General features: G+C 39.1%; 2 protein-coding genes across 2 annotated transcripts in view; both read left to right on the top strand.

Moving 5' to 3' along the window:
• The first annotated feature begins 1,636 nt into the window (after nucleotides 1-1,636).
• Nucleotides 1,637-14,521, top strand: taf5l (TAF5-like RNA polymerase II, p300/CBP-associated factor (PCAF)-associated factor). The gene is made up of 5 exons (XM_062026007.1): nucleotides 1,637-1,837; nucleotides 2,184-2,328; nucleotides 10,589-10,693; nucleotides 12,493-13,268; nucleotides 13,375-14,521. The coding sequence occupies exons 2-5, from the start codon at nucleotides 2,187-2,189 to the stop codon at nucleotides 14,170-14,172; spliced, it is 1,821 nt and encodes a 606-aa protein (XP_061881991.1). The 5' UTR covers nucleotides 1,637-1,837; nucleotides 2,184-2,186; the 3' UTR covers nucleotides 14,173-14,521.
• Nucleotides 14,522-17,881: 3,360 nt separating this feature from the next.
• The window catches only part of capn9 (calpain 9), a 27,127-nt gene continuing 23,495 nt past the window's right edge, over nucleotides 17,882-21,513 (top strand). The window contains exons 1-2 of the mRNA XM_062026364.1: nucleotides 17,882-18,161; nucleotides 18,425-18,494. Of these exons, the coding sequence (XP_061882348.1) occupies nucleotides 17,961-18,161; nucleotides 18,425-18,494 (271 nt within the window). The 5' untranslated portion in view covers nucleotides 17,882-17,960. The remainder of the gene's footprint in view (nucleotides 18,162-18,424; nucleotides 18,495-21,513) is intronic.

Raw genomic sequence — 21,513 nt, forward strand, 5'->3', positions numbered from 1 at the left:
ATAGATTTATTTTGTTTTTTTCCAAAAGAACCACATATTGCAATTTTGGTAGATAGCGTCAGGTAACAAAAAACATGAGCTAAAAAAAAGCTAGCATGCTAACGGTGCAATGCTAACAGTTAGCATCAGTGAAATACCAAAATATATGACACACAGATGTATTCTTGCTAAATTAGCTTTAAAAAAGTTAGCATGAGTGAAATACCAAAATATGACACACCGATGTATTCCGGCTAAATTAGCTTTAAAAAAGTTAGCATGCTAACAGTAAGCATCAGTGAAATACCAAAATATATATGACACAGATGTATTCCTGCTACATTAGCTTTAAAAAAAGTTAGCATGCTAACAATTAGCATCAGTGAAAGACCAAAATATATGACACAGATGTATTCCTGCTGAATTAGCTTTAAAAAAGTTAGCATGCTAACATCAGTGAAATACCAAAATATATTACACACAGATATTCCTGCTACATTAGCTTTAAAAAAGTTAGCATGCTAACAATTAGCTTCAGTGAAAGACCAAAATATATGACACAGATGTATTCCTGTTAAATTAGCTTTAAAAAAGTTAGCATGCTAACAGTTAGCATCAGTAAAATACCAAAATATATGACACTGAGATGTATTCCGGCTAAATTAGCTTTAAAAAAGTTAGCTATGCTAACAGTTAGCATCAGTAAAATACCAAAATATATGACACACCGATGTATTTCTGCTAAATTAGCTTTAAAAAAGTTTGCATGCTAACAGTTAGCATTAGAGAAATACCAAAATTAATGACACCGAGGTGCAGTCCTGTTAAATTAGCTAATAAAAGCTAGCATGCTATTCTTAGCATGTTACAACGCTAACTGTAACATGTGTCAAATACCAAAATATATTACTCTCAGGTGTGTACCTGGAAAAATGTGTTTAAAATACATACTGGCATGCTGAAATTAGCAAAATATGACTGAGGTGTATCTACAAAATTAGCTACAAAAATAACTAGCATGCTAACAGGTATCGTATATTTGACACGGATATGCGTAATTAGATCTAAAGCTAACATGCTAATATTACTGTTAGCGGGTCGTTAAAAAAACTAGCTAGGGGCTGCACTTTTGGACACCCCAAACAGTTTTACTTCTGTGAAAATATTTGAATTATAATGAATAATTCCTACTTCATGGAAATTCATTCACCACGTCAGGCTCGGAAACTATTAACAGTGATAAGCGAGGGTTTACTGCACAGGGAGATTTTGTAAAAAAAAAAAAAAACGCTACCCATTTTTGATATTGCTAATGCTAACGCAAAAAAATTCATTAGCTAAATGCACATACATACATACATCTGCTCAGAGCCCGTATTTCTGCCTCCTTTCTTCGCTTTATAGGCCGCACCGGATCACTTTTGATGTCCCTCTTTTCAGAATAAAAGATTATCAATCAAATAAAATTGTTTTACTTGCCTTCATGATGTTACGTAGGTCATGGTTTTATTTATTATTTATTTGTTTCAAACTTTGCAATCAACTGTGCAGAGTGTGCATTGTAAATACATTTTTATTGACGTTTTTTTTAAAATTATTATTAAAAATTATTTAGGCCCAAATACCAACCTCGTTGTTGGCATCTGCTGCCATTCCTCCTCCCGGCCGCAGGGGGCGGTAATGAACCCAAGACATGTGACGCGTGCGCAGTAGCAGCAGAAGAAGAAGAAAGTCTGGAGGCTGAGCTGGAGAAGAAGAGCCAAGATGGAGAAACAAGCAAACTTTACGTCCTGCTAGTACTAAACCTGCGCGGCGTGGAACCAGTACCGGACCGCTGAGTGGACCAGACCGATATGCAGTGAGTTCTGGAGTCTCGTTGTGGGTGAACGTAACCCGGAAGTAAAAAGTGGAGCCGCGGGTCCGCTGTAAATGAGCTAAATTAGCCGTTAGCTCAACAGAAACATCCTAGCCTTCAAAGATGACAACCTTAAGACTATTTATATTTATTTATTTCTTACTCTTATCCTGTTCAAATGCACTCATGACTTATGTACACGCCGCAGAAGTGAAAGTTTAGCTCTCCATCTTTGAAATCACGTTTTGAATCCGACCTCAGTGACGTCATCACAGGGGTGGGGAGGGGGTGTATTTGAGGGCTCTCTGATGGCTGCTCGTCGGCCTACTGAGCAGGTGTTTGTGCGCAGGTCATGAAGCGGGTCCGCGCGGAGCAGATCCAGTACGCGGTGGCTCAGTACCTGAAGAGGAGGCAGTATGCAGACTCCGCTGAGGGCGTCCTGAAAGCCGCCAAACTCTTGCAGACGGCCGAAGAGATGGCCGCCAGCCTCACAGGTCAGCAAAGCACTCTCTGTCCAGCCCCCACTCTCAAGCATTGACACGCTGGTATTCGTGTTACAACCATTTGTAGGCCTGCTTTGCTTTGTAGATGTCGGAAACAGCGGGAGGTAGTGTGCAGGTAAAAAGGTGTCTAATGCTTAAACCAAAAATAAACAAAAGGTAAGTGTCCCTAAGAAGAGGCATTGAAGCTTAGGGAAGGCTATGCAGAACGAAACTAAAACTGAACTGGCTACAAAGTAAACAAAAACAGAATGCTGGACGACAGCAACGACTTACTGTGGAGCAAAGACGGCGTCCACAAAGTACATCCGAACATGACGTGACAATCTACAATGTCACCACAAAGAAGGATAAAAACAACTGAAATAGTCTTGATTGCTAAAACAAAGTAGATGCGGGAAATATCGCTCAAAGGAAGACATGAAACTGCTACAGGAAAATACCGAACAAAGAGAAAAAGCCACCAAAACAGGAGCGCAAGACAAGAACTAAAACACTACACACAACCGTGTAATACTCTTCTATATCAGTAGGTGGCAGCAGGTAGCTAATTGCTTTGTAGATGTCGGAAACAGTGGGAGGTAGTGTGCAGGTAAAAAGGTGTCTAATGCTTAAACCAAAAATAAACAAAAGGTAAGTGCCCCTAAGAAAAGGCATTAAAGCTTAGGGAAGGCTATGCAGAACGAAACTAAAACTGAACTGGCTACAAAGTAAACAAAAACAGAATGCTGGACGACAGCAAAGACTTACTGTGGAGCAAAGATGGCGTCCACAAATTACATCCGTACATGACATTCAATCAACAATGTCCCCACAAAGAAGGATAAATACAACTGAAATATGCCTGGTTGCTAAAACAAAGTAGATGCGGGAAATATCGCTCAAAGAAAGACATGAAAGTGCTACAGGAAAATACCGAAAAAAGAGAAAAAGCCACCAAAATAGGAGCGCAAGACAAGAAGTAAAACGCTACACACAACCGTGTAATACTCTTCCATATCAGTAGGTGGCAGCCGGTAGCTAATTGCTTTGTAGATGTCGGAAACAGCGGGAGGCAGTGTGCAGGTAAAAAGGTGTCTAATGCTTAAACCAAAAATAAACAAAAGGTGAGTGCCCCTAAGAAAAGGCATTGAAGCTTAGGGAAGGCTATGCAGAATGAAACTAAACTGAACTGGCTACAAAGTAAACAAAAACAGAATGCTGGACGACAGCAAAGACTTACTGTGAAGCAAAGACGGCGTACACAATGTACATCCGAACATGACGTGACAATCTACAATGTCACCACAAAGAAGGATAAAAACAACTGAAATAGTCTTGATTGCTAAAACAAAGTAGATGCGGGAAATATCGCTCAAAGGAAGACATGAAACTGCTACAGGAAAATACCGAACAAAGAGAAAAAGCCACCAAAACAGGAGCGCAAGACAAGAACTAAAACACTACACACAACCGTGTAATACTCTTCTATATCAGTAGGTGGCAGCAGGTAGCTAATTGCTTTGTAGATGTCGGAAACAGTGGGAGGTAGTGTGCAGGTAAAAAGGTGTCTAATGCTTAAACCAAAAATAAACAAAAGGTAAGTGCCCCTAAGAAAAGGCATTAAAGCTTAGGGAAGGCTATGCAGAACGAAACTAAAACTGAACTGGCTACAAAGTAAACAAAAACAGAATGCTGGACGACAGCAAAGACTTACTGTGGAGCAAAGATGGCGTCCACAAATTACATCCGTACATGACATTCAATCAACAATGTCCCCACAAAGAAGGATAAATACAACTGAAATATGCCTGGTTGCTAAAACAAAGTAGATGCGGGAAATATCGCTCAAAGAAAGACATGAAAGTGCTACAGGAAAATACCGAAAAAAGAGAAAAAGCCACCAAAATAGGAGCGCAAGACAAGAAGTAAAACGCTACACACAACCGTGTAATACTCTTCCATATCAGTAGGTGGCAGCCGGTAGCTAATTGCTTTGTAGATGTCGGAAACAGCGGGAGGCAGTGTGCAGGTAAAAAGGTGTCTAATGCTTAAACCAAAAATAAACAAAAGGTGAGTGCCCCTAAGAAAAGGCATTGAAGCTTAGGGAAGGCTATGCAGAATGAAACTAAACTGAACTGGCTACAAAGTAAACAAAAACAGAATGCTGGACGACAGCAAAGACTTACTGTGGAGCAAAGACGGCGTACACAATGTACATCCGAACATGACGTGACAATCTACAATGTCCCCACAAAGAAGGATAAAAACAACTGAAATATTCTTGATTGCTAAAACAAAGTAGATGCGGGAAATATCGCTCAAAGGAAGACATGAAACTGCTACAGGAAAATACCAAAAAAAGAGAAAAAGCCACCAAAATAGGAGCGCAAGACAAGAAGTAAAACACTACACACAGGAAAACAGCACAAAAGTCCAAATAAGTCAGGGTGTGATGTGACAGGTGGTGACAGTACACCTACTTTGAGACAAGAGCTATAGTGATGCATGCTTGGTTATGCTTTAAAGTCATACCCAACAATTGCGACAACTTTTTACTGTCAACTGAGTTTCGTTTTTTAATGATTTCTGCTGGTGGTGTGCCTCCGCATTTTTTCGGCGCAATAAATGTGCCTCGGCTCAAAAAAGGTTGAAAAACACTGCTCTACCCAGTAGAAGTAGGAAGCACACAGCTCAGGGAGGCGGCGAATTAGAGACGTTTGTGGCAGGAGTGGTAATAAAGCGGAGGAAAACTATTGACGTGAACTAGAATAAAAAGAGAAGGAAGTACAATGAGGCGTACAAAACTTTAGATCACAAAGTTGAGCTACCGGTGGATGGCGGAGGGTGTGTCAGTCGATCGCCAGCCAGGCATTAAAAAAATAGACCTAAAAATTTTGCGATCATCAATCTTCACCAAGACGTCACTTTAATAATAATAATAATTAGAGATGTCCGAAAAAATTCGGACTGCTGATAATATCGGCCGATAAATGCTTTAAAATGTAATATCGGAAATTATCGGTATCAGTTTCAAAAAGTAAAATGTATGACTTTTTAAAACGCAGCTGTACGGAGCGGTACACAGACCTAGGGAGAAGTACAGAGCGCCAATAAACCTTAAAGGCACTGCCTTTGCGTGCCGGCCCAGTCACATAACAGTGTTTCCCACACATTCACTTATTTGTGGCGGCTCGCCACGAAAGAATTACGTCCGCCACAAAAAAATGTTTTATTTTTTTTTGTCCTGTCCAGCTTCTCAGGCAAATCATATAGTTGATGTAGATGCCCATATAGGCTGTTCAGATTTACTTTACAAAAGAGAAGTGTAGGATACTTCTCTTGTTGCCTTATTTGTATTTGACCACTACTGTTTTCTGTTTATTTGTTACTGACTGTGGCAGGACACCTCTGCCTCTGTTTCACTTTATGTTGCTGGTAAATAATATGGTTGTAGTAGTAGGCTAAAGTTAAATTATTTAGTATGCACTAATTAAAGGGGCAGAGCTTTAAGAGACATTTTAGCTTTTATATTTTATAAGATATATTTTTTGTAAAAACCACAACTAATAAATATATTTCAGTGAATAACTTATTGTTCAAATCTGTATATAAATATGTACATAAAGTGTTGTAATTATATTGTAAAATGGATGGATGGATGGATGGATGGAAGTTTAAAACAAAACTGTTATTATTAATTAGTAAGTATGCATTTTTTGAGCCTTTTTAGAGAAAATCATATCATTGTAGAAAATTATGCAAGTGACTCGATGATGTCATGGTGACCACGCCCATAGCCACGCCCCCACCGCCACAGGTATCTTGGCAGTTTATGGGAAACACTGAGTCACATAATATCTATAAACTAATTTATTGTTCTTAATGGAAAGGCAACCGCTTGTTACTCTCCTGGGGCCGTATTTATCAAGCGTCTTAGAGTGCCATTTTACACTTAAGTCCTGAGAATTTGCGAAATTTAGTCCTACTCTCAAACTTAAGAATAAAAGCTATTTATCAACTTTCTTAAGTCACTCCTACTCTCCACGATATTTAAGAGACCTTCAGAGGTGTCCTAAGTGGTTAGGAGTTGCCAGCGGGGGATGGCACTGAGGCGAGAGAGACGTGCGCGAACGTCCAGGGAGCGGAAGGATGTCCTGGCTTTGTTTGATGACGAGCAGCTGATCAAACGGTATCGTTTAGACCAGGGGTCACCAACCTTTTTGAAACCAAGAGCTACTTCTTGGGTAGTGATTAATGCGAAGGGCTACCAGTTTGATACACACTTAAATAAATTGCCAGAAATAGCCAATTTGCTCAATTTACCTTTAACTCTATGTTATTATTAATAATTAATGATATTTACACTTAATTGAACGGTTTAAAATAGGAGAAAACATGAAAAAAATGACAATTAAATTTTGAAACATAGTTTATCTTCAATTTCGACTCTTTAAAATTCAAAATTCAACCGAAAAAAAGAAGAGAAAAACTAGCTAATTCGAATCTTTTTTAAAAAAATTAAAAAATAATTTATGGAACATCATTATTAATTTTTCCTGATTAAGATTAATTTTAGAATTTTGATGACATGTTTTAAATAGGTTAAAATCCAATCTACACTTTGTTAGAATATATAACAAATTGGACCAAGCTATATTTCTAACAAAGACCAATCATTATTTCTTCTAGATTTTCCAGAACAAAAATTTTAAAATAAATTCAAAAGACTTTGAAATAAGATTTAAATTTGATTCTACAGATTTTCTAGATTTGCCAGAATAATTTTTTTGAATTTTAATCATAATAAGTTTGAAGAAATATTTCACAAATATTCTTCGTCGAAAAAACAGAAGCTAAAATGAATAATTAAATTAAAATGTATTTATTATTCTTTGCAATAAAAAAAATAAATTTACTTGAACATTGATTTAAATTGTCAGGAAAGAAGAGGAAGGAATTTAAAAGGTAAAAAGGTATATGTGTTTAAAAATCCTAAAATCATTTTTAAGGTTGTATTTTTTCTCTAAAATTGTCTTACTGTAAGTTATAAGAAGCAAAGTAAAAAAAAAAAGAATTTATTTAAGCAAGTGAAGACCAAGTCTTTAAAATATTTTCTTGGATTTTCAAATTCTATTTGAGTTTTGTCTCTCTTAGAATTAAAAATGTCGGGCAAAGCTAGACCAGCTTGCTATTAAATAAATACAATTTAAAAAAATAGAGGCTGTTATTTGAGCTATTTTTAGAACAGGCCAGCGGGCTACTCATCTGGTCCTTACGGGCTACCTGGTGCCCGCGGGCACCGCGTTGGTGACCCCTGGTTTAGACAGAGCGGGTATTATTTTTGTCACAGATTTAATAATTTTCGATTCCATGTTGATTTCTGCATGTGGCTGCAGTGGGCTAGTATATATAGAGCCACCCACACCAGTTTCAAATTAGTTGCCTAATTAATGAATTGGAATGAAAAGGAAACATTTATTTTTGAATCATTGCCAATATTGTTTGTTTGTTTTGTATTATTTTGTAGTTTATTGTCAAAATATACACTCCCATTGTCCACTTAAGTATTTCTAAGATATTTCTTTATTCTTAGACAACGGATTCCCTTCCGTGATTGGTCATTTCTATGGACACAGAAATGACGTCACCTAAAATTCCATTTATGGCACATAGTAATGTCGTAATTCAGCTCTGAGTGTGACTCTTAAGATTCAGTCCTACACTTCGCTGAAAGTGTGAGTAAGACGCTTGATAACTAACTTTTAAGTGCAGCTTTCAGCGAAGAATTTCTTCACTCATAAGTCAACTCTTAGCAGACTTCTTAGGAGTAACTATAAGAAGCTTGATAAATACGGGCCCTGGTCTCCTAGCCGCTCAGGCAAATCATATCAGTGTTTCCCACACATTCATTTATTTGTGGCGGCCCGCCATGAAAGAATTACGTCCGCCACAAATAAAAAAAAATATATATATTTTTTAATTTTTTTTGTATTTTTTTTTTGCCCTGTCCAGCTTCTCAGGCAAATCATATAGTTGATGTAGATGCCCATATAGGCTGTTCAGATTTACTTTACAAAAGAGAAGTGTAGGATACTTCTCTTGTTGCCTTATTTGTATTTGACCACTACTGTTTTCTGTTTATTTGTTACTGACTGTGGCAGGACACCTCTGCCTCTGTTTCACTTTATGTTGCTGGTAAATAATATGGTTGTAGTAGTAGGCTAAAGTTAAATGATTTAGTATGCACTAATTAAAGGGGCAGAGCTTTAAGAGACATTTTAGCTTTTATATTTTATAAGATATATTTTTTGTAAGAACCACAATTAATAAATATATTTCAGTGAATAACTTATTGTTCAAATCTGTATATAAATATGTACATAAAGTGTTGTAATTATATTGTAAAATGGATGGATGGATGGATGGATGGACGTTTAAAACAAAACTGTTATTATTAATTAGTAAGTATACATTTTTTGAGCCTTTTAGAGAAAATCATATCATTGTAGTAAATTATGCAAATTACTCGAAAATGTCATGGTGACCACGCCCATAGCCACGCCCCCACCGCCACAGGTATCTTGGCAGTTTATGGGAAACACTGCATATGGTCTAAAAATGCATTTTTCCATGGATAACATGACATCATCGCACCAAGTGCGTGCTCTTTCAGTCAATTAGTGCACATATATACAGCCCGGCCCCCGGCCAAAATGTTTTTAATTGTAATTTGGAAGAATTTATCTGAATGTGCATGAACTATTTCTGTTCAAAAATTATTAGAAATGTTAAATGTTTAAATATTAACTGTCAGTTTACTGTACTGTGCCAACTGTACTACTATATGAGTACGTGTTTTCTATTGTTTCATTGAAAATAAAACAGCAAAGTCCATTTGGCTGTCATCTGTTTTAATTATGAGACACAATTGTGTCAAAGTCATGATTTTTTTTTTTTCATGCTTGAAATAAGAAATTATTACTTAAAAAAAAAAAGTAGTTTTGTACTTGTGAGTAGAGATGTCCGATAATATCGGTCTGCCGATATTATCGGCCGATAAATGCGTTAAAATGTAATATCGGAAATTATCGGTATCATTTTTTTTATTATCAGTATCGTTTTTATTTATTTATTTTTTTTATTTTTTTTTAATTAAATCCACATAAAAAACACAAGATACACTTACAATTAGTGCACCAACCCAAAAAACCTCCCTCCCCCATTTACACTCATTCACACTCATTCACACAAAAGGGTTGTTTCTTTCTGTTATTAATATTCTGGTTCCTACATTATATATCAATATATATCAATACAGTCTGCAAGGGATACAGTCCGTAAGCACACATGATTGTGCGTGCTGCTGCTCCACTAATAGTACTAACCTTTAACAGTTAATTTTACTAATTTTCATTAATTACTAGTTTCTATGTAACTGTTTTTATATTGTTTTACTTTCTTTTTTATTCAAGAAAATGTTTTTAATTTATTTATCTTATTTTATTTGATTCATTTTTTTAAAAAGTACCTTATCTTCACCATACCTGGCTGTCCAAATTAGGCATAATAATGTGTTAATTCCACGACTGTATATATCGGTTGATATCGGTATCTGTTGATATCGGTATCGGTAATTAAAGAGTTGGACAATATCGGCATATCTGATATCGGCAAAAAGCCATTATCGGACATCCCTACTTGTGAGTGTTGATGACACAGCTTTGCAACAGTTGATATTCTAGTTTCAAGCATGTTTTACTCAATATAGGTCATCAAATCTCAGCAACAAGCTGTAATATCTTACTGAGATCATTTAGGACACTTAAAACAAGTAAAACACTCTAACATAAAATCTGCTTAGTGAGAAGAATGATCTTATCGGACAGAAAATAAGCAAATATCAGCCTTATTTCAGATATTTCATCTTACTTAGATTTCCGTTTTTGCAGTGTAGGTACAAGTCCCTTTGACTGACTGGTCCTGCAGGGGGCGCTGCAACTTCAATATCACTTTCCTAACCATTAGTCAGTAAAAAACATCTCACCTGTCTGGAAACAAGTGAAAGTTTCATTTTGAAATGTGAAGACTTCACTCTGCATGTTATCTCTTCCACTGTATAATCTATGTACTGTCTGTGTGTGTCTGTGTGTGTGTGTGTGTGTGTGTGCCTGTGTGTGTGTGTGTGTGTGTGTGTGTGTGTGTGTGTGTGTGTGTGTGTGTGTGTGTGTGTGTGTGTGTGTGTGTGTGTGTGTGTGTGTGTGTGTGTGTGCAGTTCAGACCGAGTCCGGCTGCGCCAACGTGGTCTCTGCGGCGCCGTGTCAGTCGGACCCACAGCAATACGAGTCGCAGTACTCCAGGCTGCGCTGCTTCCTGTCAGGTAGGACGCCTCCGCATTCCTCGCATAGCGCCCGTAATGGCACGCCATCGCTGTAATGAGGCCCTGCGGGGAAAATACTTTGCGAGTTGCGGTTGCGATTGTTGCATTGCAGCGTAACAACTTGACAATAACTGCTCAGGAAAACAAAGTGGCGTCACAATGAAGGCGATGTTTATGCTTCCTAGGGACGGGTACCGATTGAACTCCCCGGGCGCTAGCGGGTATCGATTCACGTCAAATCCACCGGTGGCGTATTTCCATGTCTTTGTTTGTCCAGCAGCACCCGACCCCGCGGCGTGAACGTAGCCTAAGACGAATGTTACACTCAAACGGCACAATACCTGCAGTATAACCCCTTTGTAGGGCGCAACATAACACCTTCAGCTCGATGGAAACAGCTTCTGTTTCTTCATGCTGTTAACTATCTGTGTAACTGCACACGCTGGAAACGTGCCAGTCATGTGCCACGTCATGTCCGCATGCGGGGTCAGACTGCGTTCACATTAGAAATCTCTTCTTCTTTTTTTTTTGTGATGTGTACGACCCCTAAAAAGAGCGGATTGGACAGGGACAAGCGGTAGAAAATGGATGGATGGATGGACATCCGACCCCGCGGCGTGAACATAGCCTAAGACGAATGTTACACTCAAACGGCATAATACCTGCAGTATAACCACTTTGTAGGGCACAACATAACACCTTTAGCTTGATGGAAAAAGCTTCTGTTTCTTCATCCTGTTAACTATCTGTGTTACTGCACACGCTGGAAACGTGCCAGTCATGTCCGCATGCGGGTCAGACTGCGTTCACATTAGAAATCACCTTTTTTTTTTTTTTTTTGTGATGTGTGCAACCCCTAAAAAGATCGGATTGGACAGGGACAAGCGGTAGAAAATGGATGAATGGATGGATGGACATCCGACCCCGCGGTGTGAACATAGCCTAAGACGAATGTAACACTCAAACGGCACAATACCTGCAGTGTAAACACTTTGTAGGGCGCAACATAACACCTTCAGCTCGATGGAAAAAGCTTCTGTTTCTTCATGCTGTTAACTATCTGTGTAACTGCAAACGCTGGAAACGTGCCAGTCATGTGCCACGTCATGTCCGCATGCGGGTTGGATTGCGTTCACATTAGAAATCTCTTCTTTCTTTTTTTTTTGTGAATGACCCCTAAAAAGATCGGATTGAACATCTGACCCCGCGGCGTGAACGTAGCCTAAGACGAATGTTACACTCGAACGGCACAATACTAAAATACACAACGGACGTTATGCTCTTGTAATGTTTATTTTATGTTTTTATTTTTAGTCTTACAGTCCTAAATGAAGGAAATAAAACTGAGGAAGGAAAATAATTCAAAAGAAGGAACATCAATCCCCAACATAACTTCTGGAGCTTCTGTTTCTTCACGCTGTTAACTATCTGTGTGGCTGCAAATGCATGCGGGTCGGATTGCGTTCACATTAGAAATTACTTCTTTTTTTTTTTGTTGTGATGTGAACGACCCCTAAAAAGATCGGATTGGACATCCGACCCCGCAGTAAGAAGAATTTTCCACTCAAATGGCACAATACTTGCAGTATAAACACTTTGTGGGGCACAACATAACACCTTCAGCTTCCTGGAAAAAGCTACTTCCTAGTTAGACAACATACCATGGATAGCTTCCAATGCATTTATGGACATACAAAAATTGGTAGTACCGGTATCGATTCCCAGATACCGGGAATTGTGTTCCGTATCGGTCCAAATACTATGCCAGTGGATAACGGTTGTCTCTCCTCGTTCTGCAGAAGCGGACGCATCGTGGGCAAAGGAAGTGAGCAGCGTCCTCTACCCGCTCTTTGTCTACCTCCACCTGGACATGGTGCACTTTGGCCTAAAGGGGGCGGTAGACGGCTTCTACAGCCGCTTCCACGGCGCCTTCCTCCAGGACGGCGAGCAGCGCGCCACCGTGGAGCAGCTGCGCCACGTCCTCACCGGCCCGGACGTGGCGGCCAACCCCCGGCTGAAGGCCTTCCTGGAGCACAAGTTTGTGGTGCACCTGTCGGAGCCCGCCCACAGCTACCTGCTGCGCTACCTGCAGAGCGAGGACAACGGCGCCATCTGCAGGGTGCTCAGCACGCACCTGCAGCTGGAGGTGAGCGTCTCCAGGCGCACCGACTACCAGCTGTACGGCGGCAGCGGGGGGTCTACCGCCGCCGGCGCCGCCACCGTTCCCAACTCGACCGCCACGTGGGCGGGAGTGGGCGGTGCTGAGGGCGGGGAGGGGGTGGCGCTCCCCGCGGGTGTCCCGCAGAGCGAGGCGGCGCTGGAGGCGCTGCAGGACTGCATCAAGAAAGTGAACGAGGGCCCCCCCTCGCTGACCACTGTCTGCTTCTACGCCTTCCACCACACGGAGCAGCTCCTCAACGCCGCCGAGGTGTCGGCCGACAGCCGGCTGCTGGCCGCCGGCTTCGACAACTCCACCGTCAAGTTGTGGAGCCTCCGCGCCCGCAAACTGAAGGCCAGACCGCACGTGACCGACGTGTCCCGCGTCCGCCTGGCCTGCGACGTCCTGGAGGAGGAAGTGAGTACCGTTGTTTTCTCGTTTCACCGGATCGGACCTTTTCCCACCAAGTTGTGTAGCAGGACTTAGCGGTCCAGCAGGTGACGGCCGGCTTGTGTGTCCTCAGGCGGACGAGGAGGACGCCTCGGGCAGCGAGATCAAGATGCTGCGCGGCCACAGCGGCCCCGTGTACCGCACCGCCTTCCTGACGGACAGCTCCGGGCTGCTGTCCTGCTCCGAGGACACGGGCGTGCGCTACTGGGACCTGGGCAGCTTCACCAACACGGCGCTCTACCAGGGCCACGCCTACCCGGTGTGGGACGTGGACGTGAGCCCCTGCAGCCTGTACTTCGCCAGCGGCTCCCAGGACCGCACGGCACGCCTCTGGACCTTCCCGCGCACCCACCCGCTGCGGATGTACGCCGGGCACCTGGCAGACGTGGACGTGGTCAAGTTCCACCCCAACTCCAACTACCTGGCCACCGGCTCCACCGACAAGACGGTGCGCCTGTGGAGCACCCAGCAGGGGGCGTCGGTCCGTCTCTTTACCGGCCACCGGGGCCCCGTGCTGGCGCTGGCCTTCTCGCCCAACGGGAAGTACCTGGCCTCGGGCGGCGAGGACCAGAGGGTCAAGCTGTGGGACCTGGCCTCGGGGACCTTGTCCAAGGACCTGCGGGGACACACGGACAGCGTCACCGGCCTGTCCTTCAGCCCCGACAGCAGCCTGGTGGCGTCCTCGTCCACCGACAACTCCGTCCGGGTGTGGGACGTGCGCGGCTCGCACGGCGCGGCCCCGGCCGACGGCTCGTCCGGCGAGCTGGTGGGTTCGTACGCGGGGAACACGGGCAACGTGCTCAACGTGCAGTTCATGGCCTGCAACCTGCTGCTGGTGACCGGAAGCGCGCGAGACAAGGCCCAGGCCTAGCCCCTTGAGGACGGACCATTTGGGACTTGCCGCTTCCGGTTTTTGGAGGCGAGACTTGCCGGTGGGCGGGGCTTCCGGAGAACAAGCTTGTATATTTCCGCACTGAGCCACACGCTCCGCACCAAGTGTACATAAATATCAGAGCGTATTTTTCTAATATTCGTCAGAACCGGAGAAACGCCCGAGGCCCGGTTGTTGGTGCGCTTACCAGGTTTGTTGGTTCTCAAATCAATAAATCACTTTGATTTGCCAAAAGTTCGGAAAAGTACACATTTCTACCACCAATGTCGAACCTCGGAATTACTGTCCTAATGGAGTGGCCTGTGAGGACAGTCATTCTCAAACCACCTCAGAAAACACTTGGCTAGTAGCGTAGTAGCACTAAGTGTTGATCAAAAACAAGGCAGGGGGTTTATTTTAGCAATTATATTTCATATTTATGGCCACTGTAACATCACAGACAGTTTGAACAGTAACACCGTGTCACAAATGACCGTTCTGTTTGTGTCTTGTTCATTTTGGCACTAGAACATTCCAACGGACCTGCTATCTGGTTCGATTGAAGCTAGCATGCAAGGTTAGCGTGTTAACGTTAGCTTGTTATAATAGGAACAGTCGGTAGACTTGCAAGAAGAAGACATGCCTCAAAACTCGTGAATTTTTTGTTTTAGACTATCAAAATTTGTTACAATTATAGCATAAAACGTTAGCATGCTAATATTAGCGTGATGACATGCGAAAAGTTGGCATACTTCTAAGATTGCGCCAAGTTTCAAAAGCCATATTTAAGTTTAAACTAAATTAGCTAAAATGTTAGCATACAACATTAGCATATTTAAGTTGAAACTAAATTAGCTAAAATGCTAGCATACAACATTAGCGTGTTGACATGAAAAAAAGTTGGCGTACTTCTTGGACGGCGCAAATTATTGAAAGCCATCAATTTTAGATTTATATGAATAAAATAGGCTAAAATGTTAGCATGCTAATATAGGAGAACTTAACATTATTTTATGATGTCGGCCAGTATCAAAAACCATGAGTTTTAGATTTATAGTATACGAATAAAATAAGCTCAAATGTTAGCATGCTAATATATGAGAAGTTAACATACATTTAAGATGGCGCCAACGTTTTTGAAACCAGGAATTTTAGATTCGTACAAACACATTTAGCCAAAAGGCTAGCATGCTAATAAATGAGAAGTTAACACGCTTCTAAGATGGTTTTAAAATCCATGATTTTTAGGTTGAAACGTACAAATGAGCTATAATGTTAGCATGAAACGCTAGCATAGAATAGAATGGACTTTATTGTCATTATCTTTGCATATAACGAGATTAAGGACTCTAACTTAAGGTACGGTAGTGGAAACAAATATGGTATAAAAATAAATTACACAAGAAGTAACAAAGATAGAAAATAAGAATTGAAATAAACAGACTACTATCAATAAAAATAAGCAATCCTGTACAAAATACTGTACAATATACAGAACAATATACAAAATACTGTACCATATACAAAATACTGTACAATATACAAAATATTGTACAATATTAAGATTAAAGATTAAAGGACCAATTATTGTCACAATATACAAAATATTGTACAATATACAAGATACTGTACAATATACAAAATACTGTACAATATACAAAACAATATACAAAATACTGTACAATATACAAAATATTGTACAATATACAATATACAAAACAATATACGAAACAATATACAAAATACTGTACAATATACAAAATACTGTATAATATACAAAACTATACAAAATACTGTACAATATACAAAACCATATACAAAATACTGTACAATATACAAAATACTGTATAATATACAAAACTATACAAAATACTGCACAATATACAAAAATATACAAAATACTGTACAATATACAAAGTACTGTACAGTATACAAAACAATACAAAATACTGTACAATATACAAAACAATATACAAAATACTGTACAATATACAAAGTACTGTACAGTATACAAAACAATATACAAAATACTGTACAATATACAAAGTACTGTGCAATATACAAAACTATATACAAAATACTGTACAATATACAAAATACTAGGGCTGCAACTAACAACTAATTTGATCATCGATTAATCTGTCGATTATTACTTCGATTAATCGATGAATAATCAGATAAAAGAGACAAACTACATTTCTATCCTTTCCAGTATTTTATTGGGAAAAAAACCAGCATACTGGCACCATACTTATTTTGATTATTGTTTCTCAGCTGTTTGTACATGTTGCAGTTTATTATTAAAGGTTTATAAAAAATTTTAAAAAAAGTAGCCTCCGCGCATGCGCATAGCATAGATCCAACGAATCGATGACTAAATTAATCGGCAACTATTTTTATAATCGATTTTAATCGATTAGTTGTCGCAGCCCTACAAAATACTGTAGAATATACAAAATACTGTACAATATACAAAACAATATACAAAATACTGTACAACATACAAAATACTGTACAATATACAAAACAATATACAAAATACTGTACAATATACAAAGTACTGTACAGTATACAAAACAATACAAAATACTGTACGATATACAAAATACTGTACAATATACAAAGTACTGTACAGTATACAAAATACTGTACAATATACAAAGTACTGTACAGTATACAAAACAATATACAAAATACTGTACAATATACAAAGTACTGTGCAATATACAAAACTATATACAAAATACTGTACAATATACAAAATACTAGGGCTGCAACTAACAACTAATTTGATCATCGATTAATCTGTCGATTATTACTTCGATTAATCGATGAATAATCGGATAAAAGAGACAAACTACATTTCTATCCTTTCCAGTATTTTATTGGAAAAAAAAACCAGCATACTGGCACCATACTTATTTTGATTATTGTTTCTCAGCTGTTTGTACATGTTGCAGTTTATTGTTAAAGGTTTATAATTTTTTTTTAAAAAAGTAGCCTCCGCGCATGCGCATAGCATAGATCCAACGAATCGATGACTAAATTAATCGGCAACTATTTTTATAATCGATTTTAATCGATTAGTTGTCGCAGCCCTACAAAATACTGTAGAACATACAAAATACTGTACAATATACAAAATACTGTACAATATACAGAACAAGACAAGAGTAATAACAATCAGTGTGGGATGTATTGCACTGGAAGGGTAATATTGCACAGTAGGGTATTAGGATGTATTGCACTGGAAGGGTAATATTGCACAGTAGGGTATTAGGATGTATTGCACTGGAAGGGTAATATTGCACAGTAGGGTATTAGAGTGGGATATTGTATAGGGGGTGAATGCTTATAAAGGAGAAGTTAACATGCTTCTAAGATGGTGTCAAGTTTTAAATGCACGATTTTGAGGTTGAAAGGTAGAAATGAGCTAAAATGCTAGCATACAAGGTGCAATGGCGTGCTGGCGAAGGTGAGTATCAGGCGTGCTGGCGAAGGTGAGTATCAGGCGTGTTTATTGACACAAAGGAGCAAGGTGAGGAATGTGATGGCATGATAACCACAGGACGTAGTAACACTCTGTGTTGACTTTGGACTCTCGGTCCCAGAATGTGACGGAGCGAGGTTGATCCCCCAGAGAGGACAAACCAGTTTGTGCGGAGGGCGTGGAGCCGGGCCCGCCTCCCGGGACCTCCCGGGCCGCACCGTGGTACAGAGACACATCACAGGCGACTGGCGGCGTCGCACCTCGCGTCTCCTCGCGTCTCCTGGCCTCTACGACCACCATGCCCCTCCAGTCCACCCTGGCGGGCCGGAGCGCCTCCGCCGCCGTGGACACGCAGATGGACGGCAGGTCCTTTGAGCAGCTGAGGCAGGAGTGTCTGCAGAGAGGTGTTCTCTTCGAGGACCCCGACTTCCCCGCCGCCGACTCCTCGCTCTTCTACAGCCAGAGTATTCCTGTCAGGATGGAGTGGAAGAGACCCCCGGTGAGTCCTCCTTTTCTCCTCCTACTATGCATGCATGTTCTTGCAAGATGGATGCCACTAAAGCCGGGAACTGGGACTCTGAGCGCGTGCGACACTTTATTGCGTCCTCCCTGGCCTCTAGGAAGTGACCCCACATTTGTGGGTGGGGAGTGTCCCCCCACCCCGTGAATACCTGAGCTGCCTGCGTGTGGCGTGTCGGCCTGGAATGTGAACACACCTGTCGGCTGGCAGATAACAAAGAACCTGTTCTCTGTTCTCCACAGGAGATCTGCGCCAGCCCCAACTTCATCGTGGGCGGAGCCGACCGGACCGACATCTGCCAGGGAGCACTGGGTAGGTTTTGTTGGAGGAAAATAAGGAGCTTGAGGAAAATTTATATTTTTTAATGTATTTTTATATTTAGGTAAATCTTTCGAAATTGTATATATATATATATATATATATATATATATATATATATATATATATATATATATATATATATATATATATATATATATATATATATATATATATATATATATATATATATATATATATATATGTGTATATATATGTATATATATATATATATATATATATATATATATATATATATATATATATATATATATATATATATATATATATATCATCACCTCCTGGGAGGTGAGGGGAGCAGTGAGCAGCAGCGGTGGTATAGATACATAAGTATAGATTACATATAAAAATTGCGTATATATATATATCTATTCTCTATTTAATTTACAAAACTCACTCAGAATATCAACCAGTCCAACAAAATAATACACAATACAACAATAATACGCAATATTACAACAATAACACACAATAAATACAACAATAATGAACAATACAACAAAAATAAACAATAATTAATAATACAACAATAATACAACAACAATAATAATAATAATACAATAAAATACATTACAACAATAATACAACAGAAATTAACAACAATAAATAATACAACAATAATACAAAAATAATACACAACAATAATGCAACATCAATACACAATAATGCAACAATAATACACAATGATCCAACAATAATACAACATACAATGATGCAACAACAAGCAAACAAATCACTTAATAATTTCCACCACCATTAGAGCATTAATAAAATGTTATATTAAATATATATATTAGAGATGTCCGATAATGGCTTTTTGCCGATATCCGATATTGTCCAACTCTTTAATTACTGATACCGATATCAACCGATACCGATATCAACTTTAACACATTACTATGCCTAATTTGGACAACCAGGTATGGTGAAGATAAGGTACTTTTAAAAAAAAATTATAAAATAAAATAAGATAAATAAATTAAAAACATTTTTAGAATAAAAAAGAAAGTAAAACAATATAAAAACAGTTACATAGAAACTAGTAATTAATGAAAATTAACTGTTAAAGGTTAGTACTATTAGTGGAGCAGCAGCACGCACAATCATGTGTGCTTACGGACTGTATCCCTTGCGGACTGTATTGATATATAATGTAGGAACCAGAATATGAATAACAGAAAGAAATGGGGGGGGGAGGTTTTTTGGGTTGGTGCACTAATTATAAGTGTATCTTGTGTTTTTTATGTTGATTTAATAAAAAAAAAAACGATACAGATAATAAAAAAACTGATACCGATAATTTCCGATATTACATTTTAACGCATTTATCGGCCGATAATATCGGCAGGCCGATAATATATATATATATTAGGGCTGTGAATCTTTGTGTGTCCCACGATTCGATTCAAAATCGATTTTTTTTCAATTCAACACGATTCTCGATTCAAAAAATATTTTTTCCCGATTCAAAAGGATTCTCTATTCCAGGGGTAGGGAACCTATGGCTCTAGAGCCAGATGTGGCTCTTTTGATGACTGCATCTGGCTCTCAGATAAATCTTAGCTGACATTACTTAACAGGATAAGTACTGAATAATTCCACTGGTAATCACAGTGTTAAAAATAACGTTCAAAATATAAAACATTTTCATGCATTTTAATCCATCCATCCGTTTCCTACCGCACCTGTTCAAGAAGTCGCATTAATGGTGAGAAGTATTTTATTTATTATTGGTTAGCTTCAGAATAACAATGTTATTAAAAAGAATGAGAGACTTATTATACTCTAAAAATGTTGGTCTTACTTAAAAATGCACGCATTTAGTTGTATTCAGTGTTAAAAAAAAATATTATATGGCTCTCACGGAAATACATTTTAAAATATTTGGCTTTCATGGCTCTCTCAGCCAAAAAGGTTCCCGACCCCTGGTCTATTCATGGAATACATAGATTTCAGCAGGATCTACCCCAGTCTGCTGACATGCAAGCAGAGTAGTAGATTTATGTAAAAAGCTTTTATAATTGTAAAGGACAATGTTTTATCAACTGATTGCAATATTGTACATTTGTTTTAACTAGTAAATGAACCAAAAATATGACTTATTTTATCTTTGTGAAAATATTGGACACAGTGTGTTGTCAAGCTTATGAGATGTGATGCCACTGTGACACTATTGTTCTTTTTTATAAATGTCTAATGATAATGTCAATGAGGGATTTTTAATCACTGCTATGTTGAAATTGTAACTAATATTGATACTGTTGTTGATAATATTCATTTTGTTTCACTACTTTTGGTTTGTTCCGTGTGGTGTTTGTGTCTCCTCTCAATTGCTCTGTTTATTGCAGTTCTGAGTGTTGCTGGGTCGGGTTTGCTTTTGGAATTGGATTGCATTGTTATGGTATTGCTGTGTATTGTTTTGTTGGGTTGATGAATTTTTTTTTAAAAAAAGTAAAAAAATCGATTTTTAAAAAATGAGAATCAATTCTGAATCGCACAACGTGAGAATCGCGATTTGAATTCGAATCGATTTTTTCCCACACCCCTAATATATATATATATATATATATATATCCATCCATTTTCTACCGCTTATTCTATATATATATATACACGCAACATTATGAACAAGTTCATGTGTAGGGCATCTGAGTCTGATAATGACATAATCACTGTGATAACGAACCCTGGCCACAGTTCTGTTAGGTACTCCTCTGGACTATGGAACCATTGGCACACATGTTTGCATGTCAGAAACTGACATTTGGGCTTTATGTTGTATTGTTTTGTTTTTAATGTTTTGTTATTTTGTTTGTAATGTTTTATTGTTTTGTTTTTAATGTTTTATTATTTTGTTTTTAATGTTTTATTGCTTTGTTTTTAATGTTTTATTGTAGGGATGTCCGATAATGGCTTTTTGCCGATACCCGATATTCCGATATTGTCCAACTCTTTAATTACCGATACCAATATCAACCGATACCGATATCAA

The sequence above is a fragment of the Entelurus aequoreus genome, linkage group LG18 (genome assembly GCF_033978785.1).
Source record: "Entelurus aequoreus isolate RoL-2023_Sb linkage group LG18, RoL_Eaeq_v1.1, whole genome shotgun sequence".
Classification (NCBI taxonomy): Eukaryota; Metazoa; Chordata; class Actinopteri; order Syngnathiformes; family Syngnathidae; genus Entelurus; species Entelurus aequoreus.

Bases quoted from the DNA above. Each gene is read 5' to 3' on its own strand.
- taf5l (XM_062026007.1), top strand. From the start codon at position 2,187: ATGAAGCGGGTCCGCGCGGAGCAGATCCAGTACGCGGTGGCTCAGTAC. The intron at 2,329-10,588 runs GTCAGCAAAGCA...GTGTGTGTGCAG, and splicing joins GATGGCCGCCAGCCTCACAG to TTCAGACCGAGTCCGGCTGC. The intron at 13,269-13,374 runs GTGAGTACCGTT...GTGTGTCCTCAG, and splicing joins GCGACGTCCTGGAGGAGGAA to GCGGACGAGGAGGACGCCTC.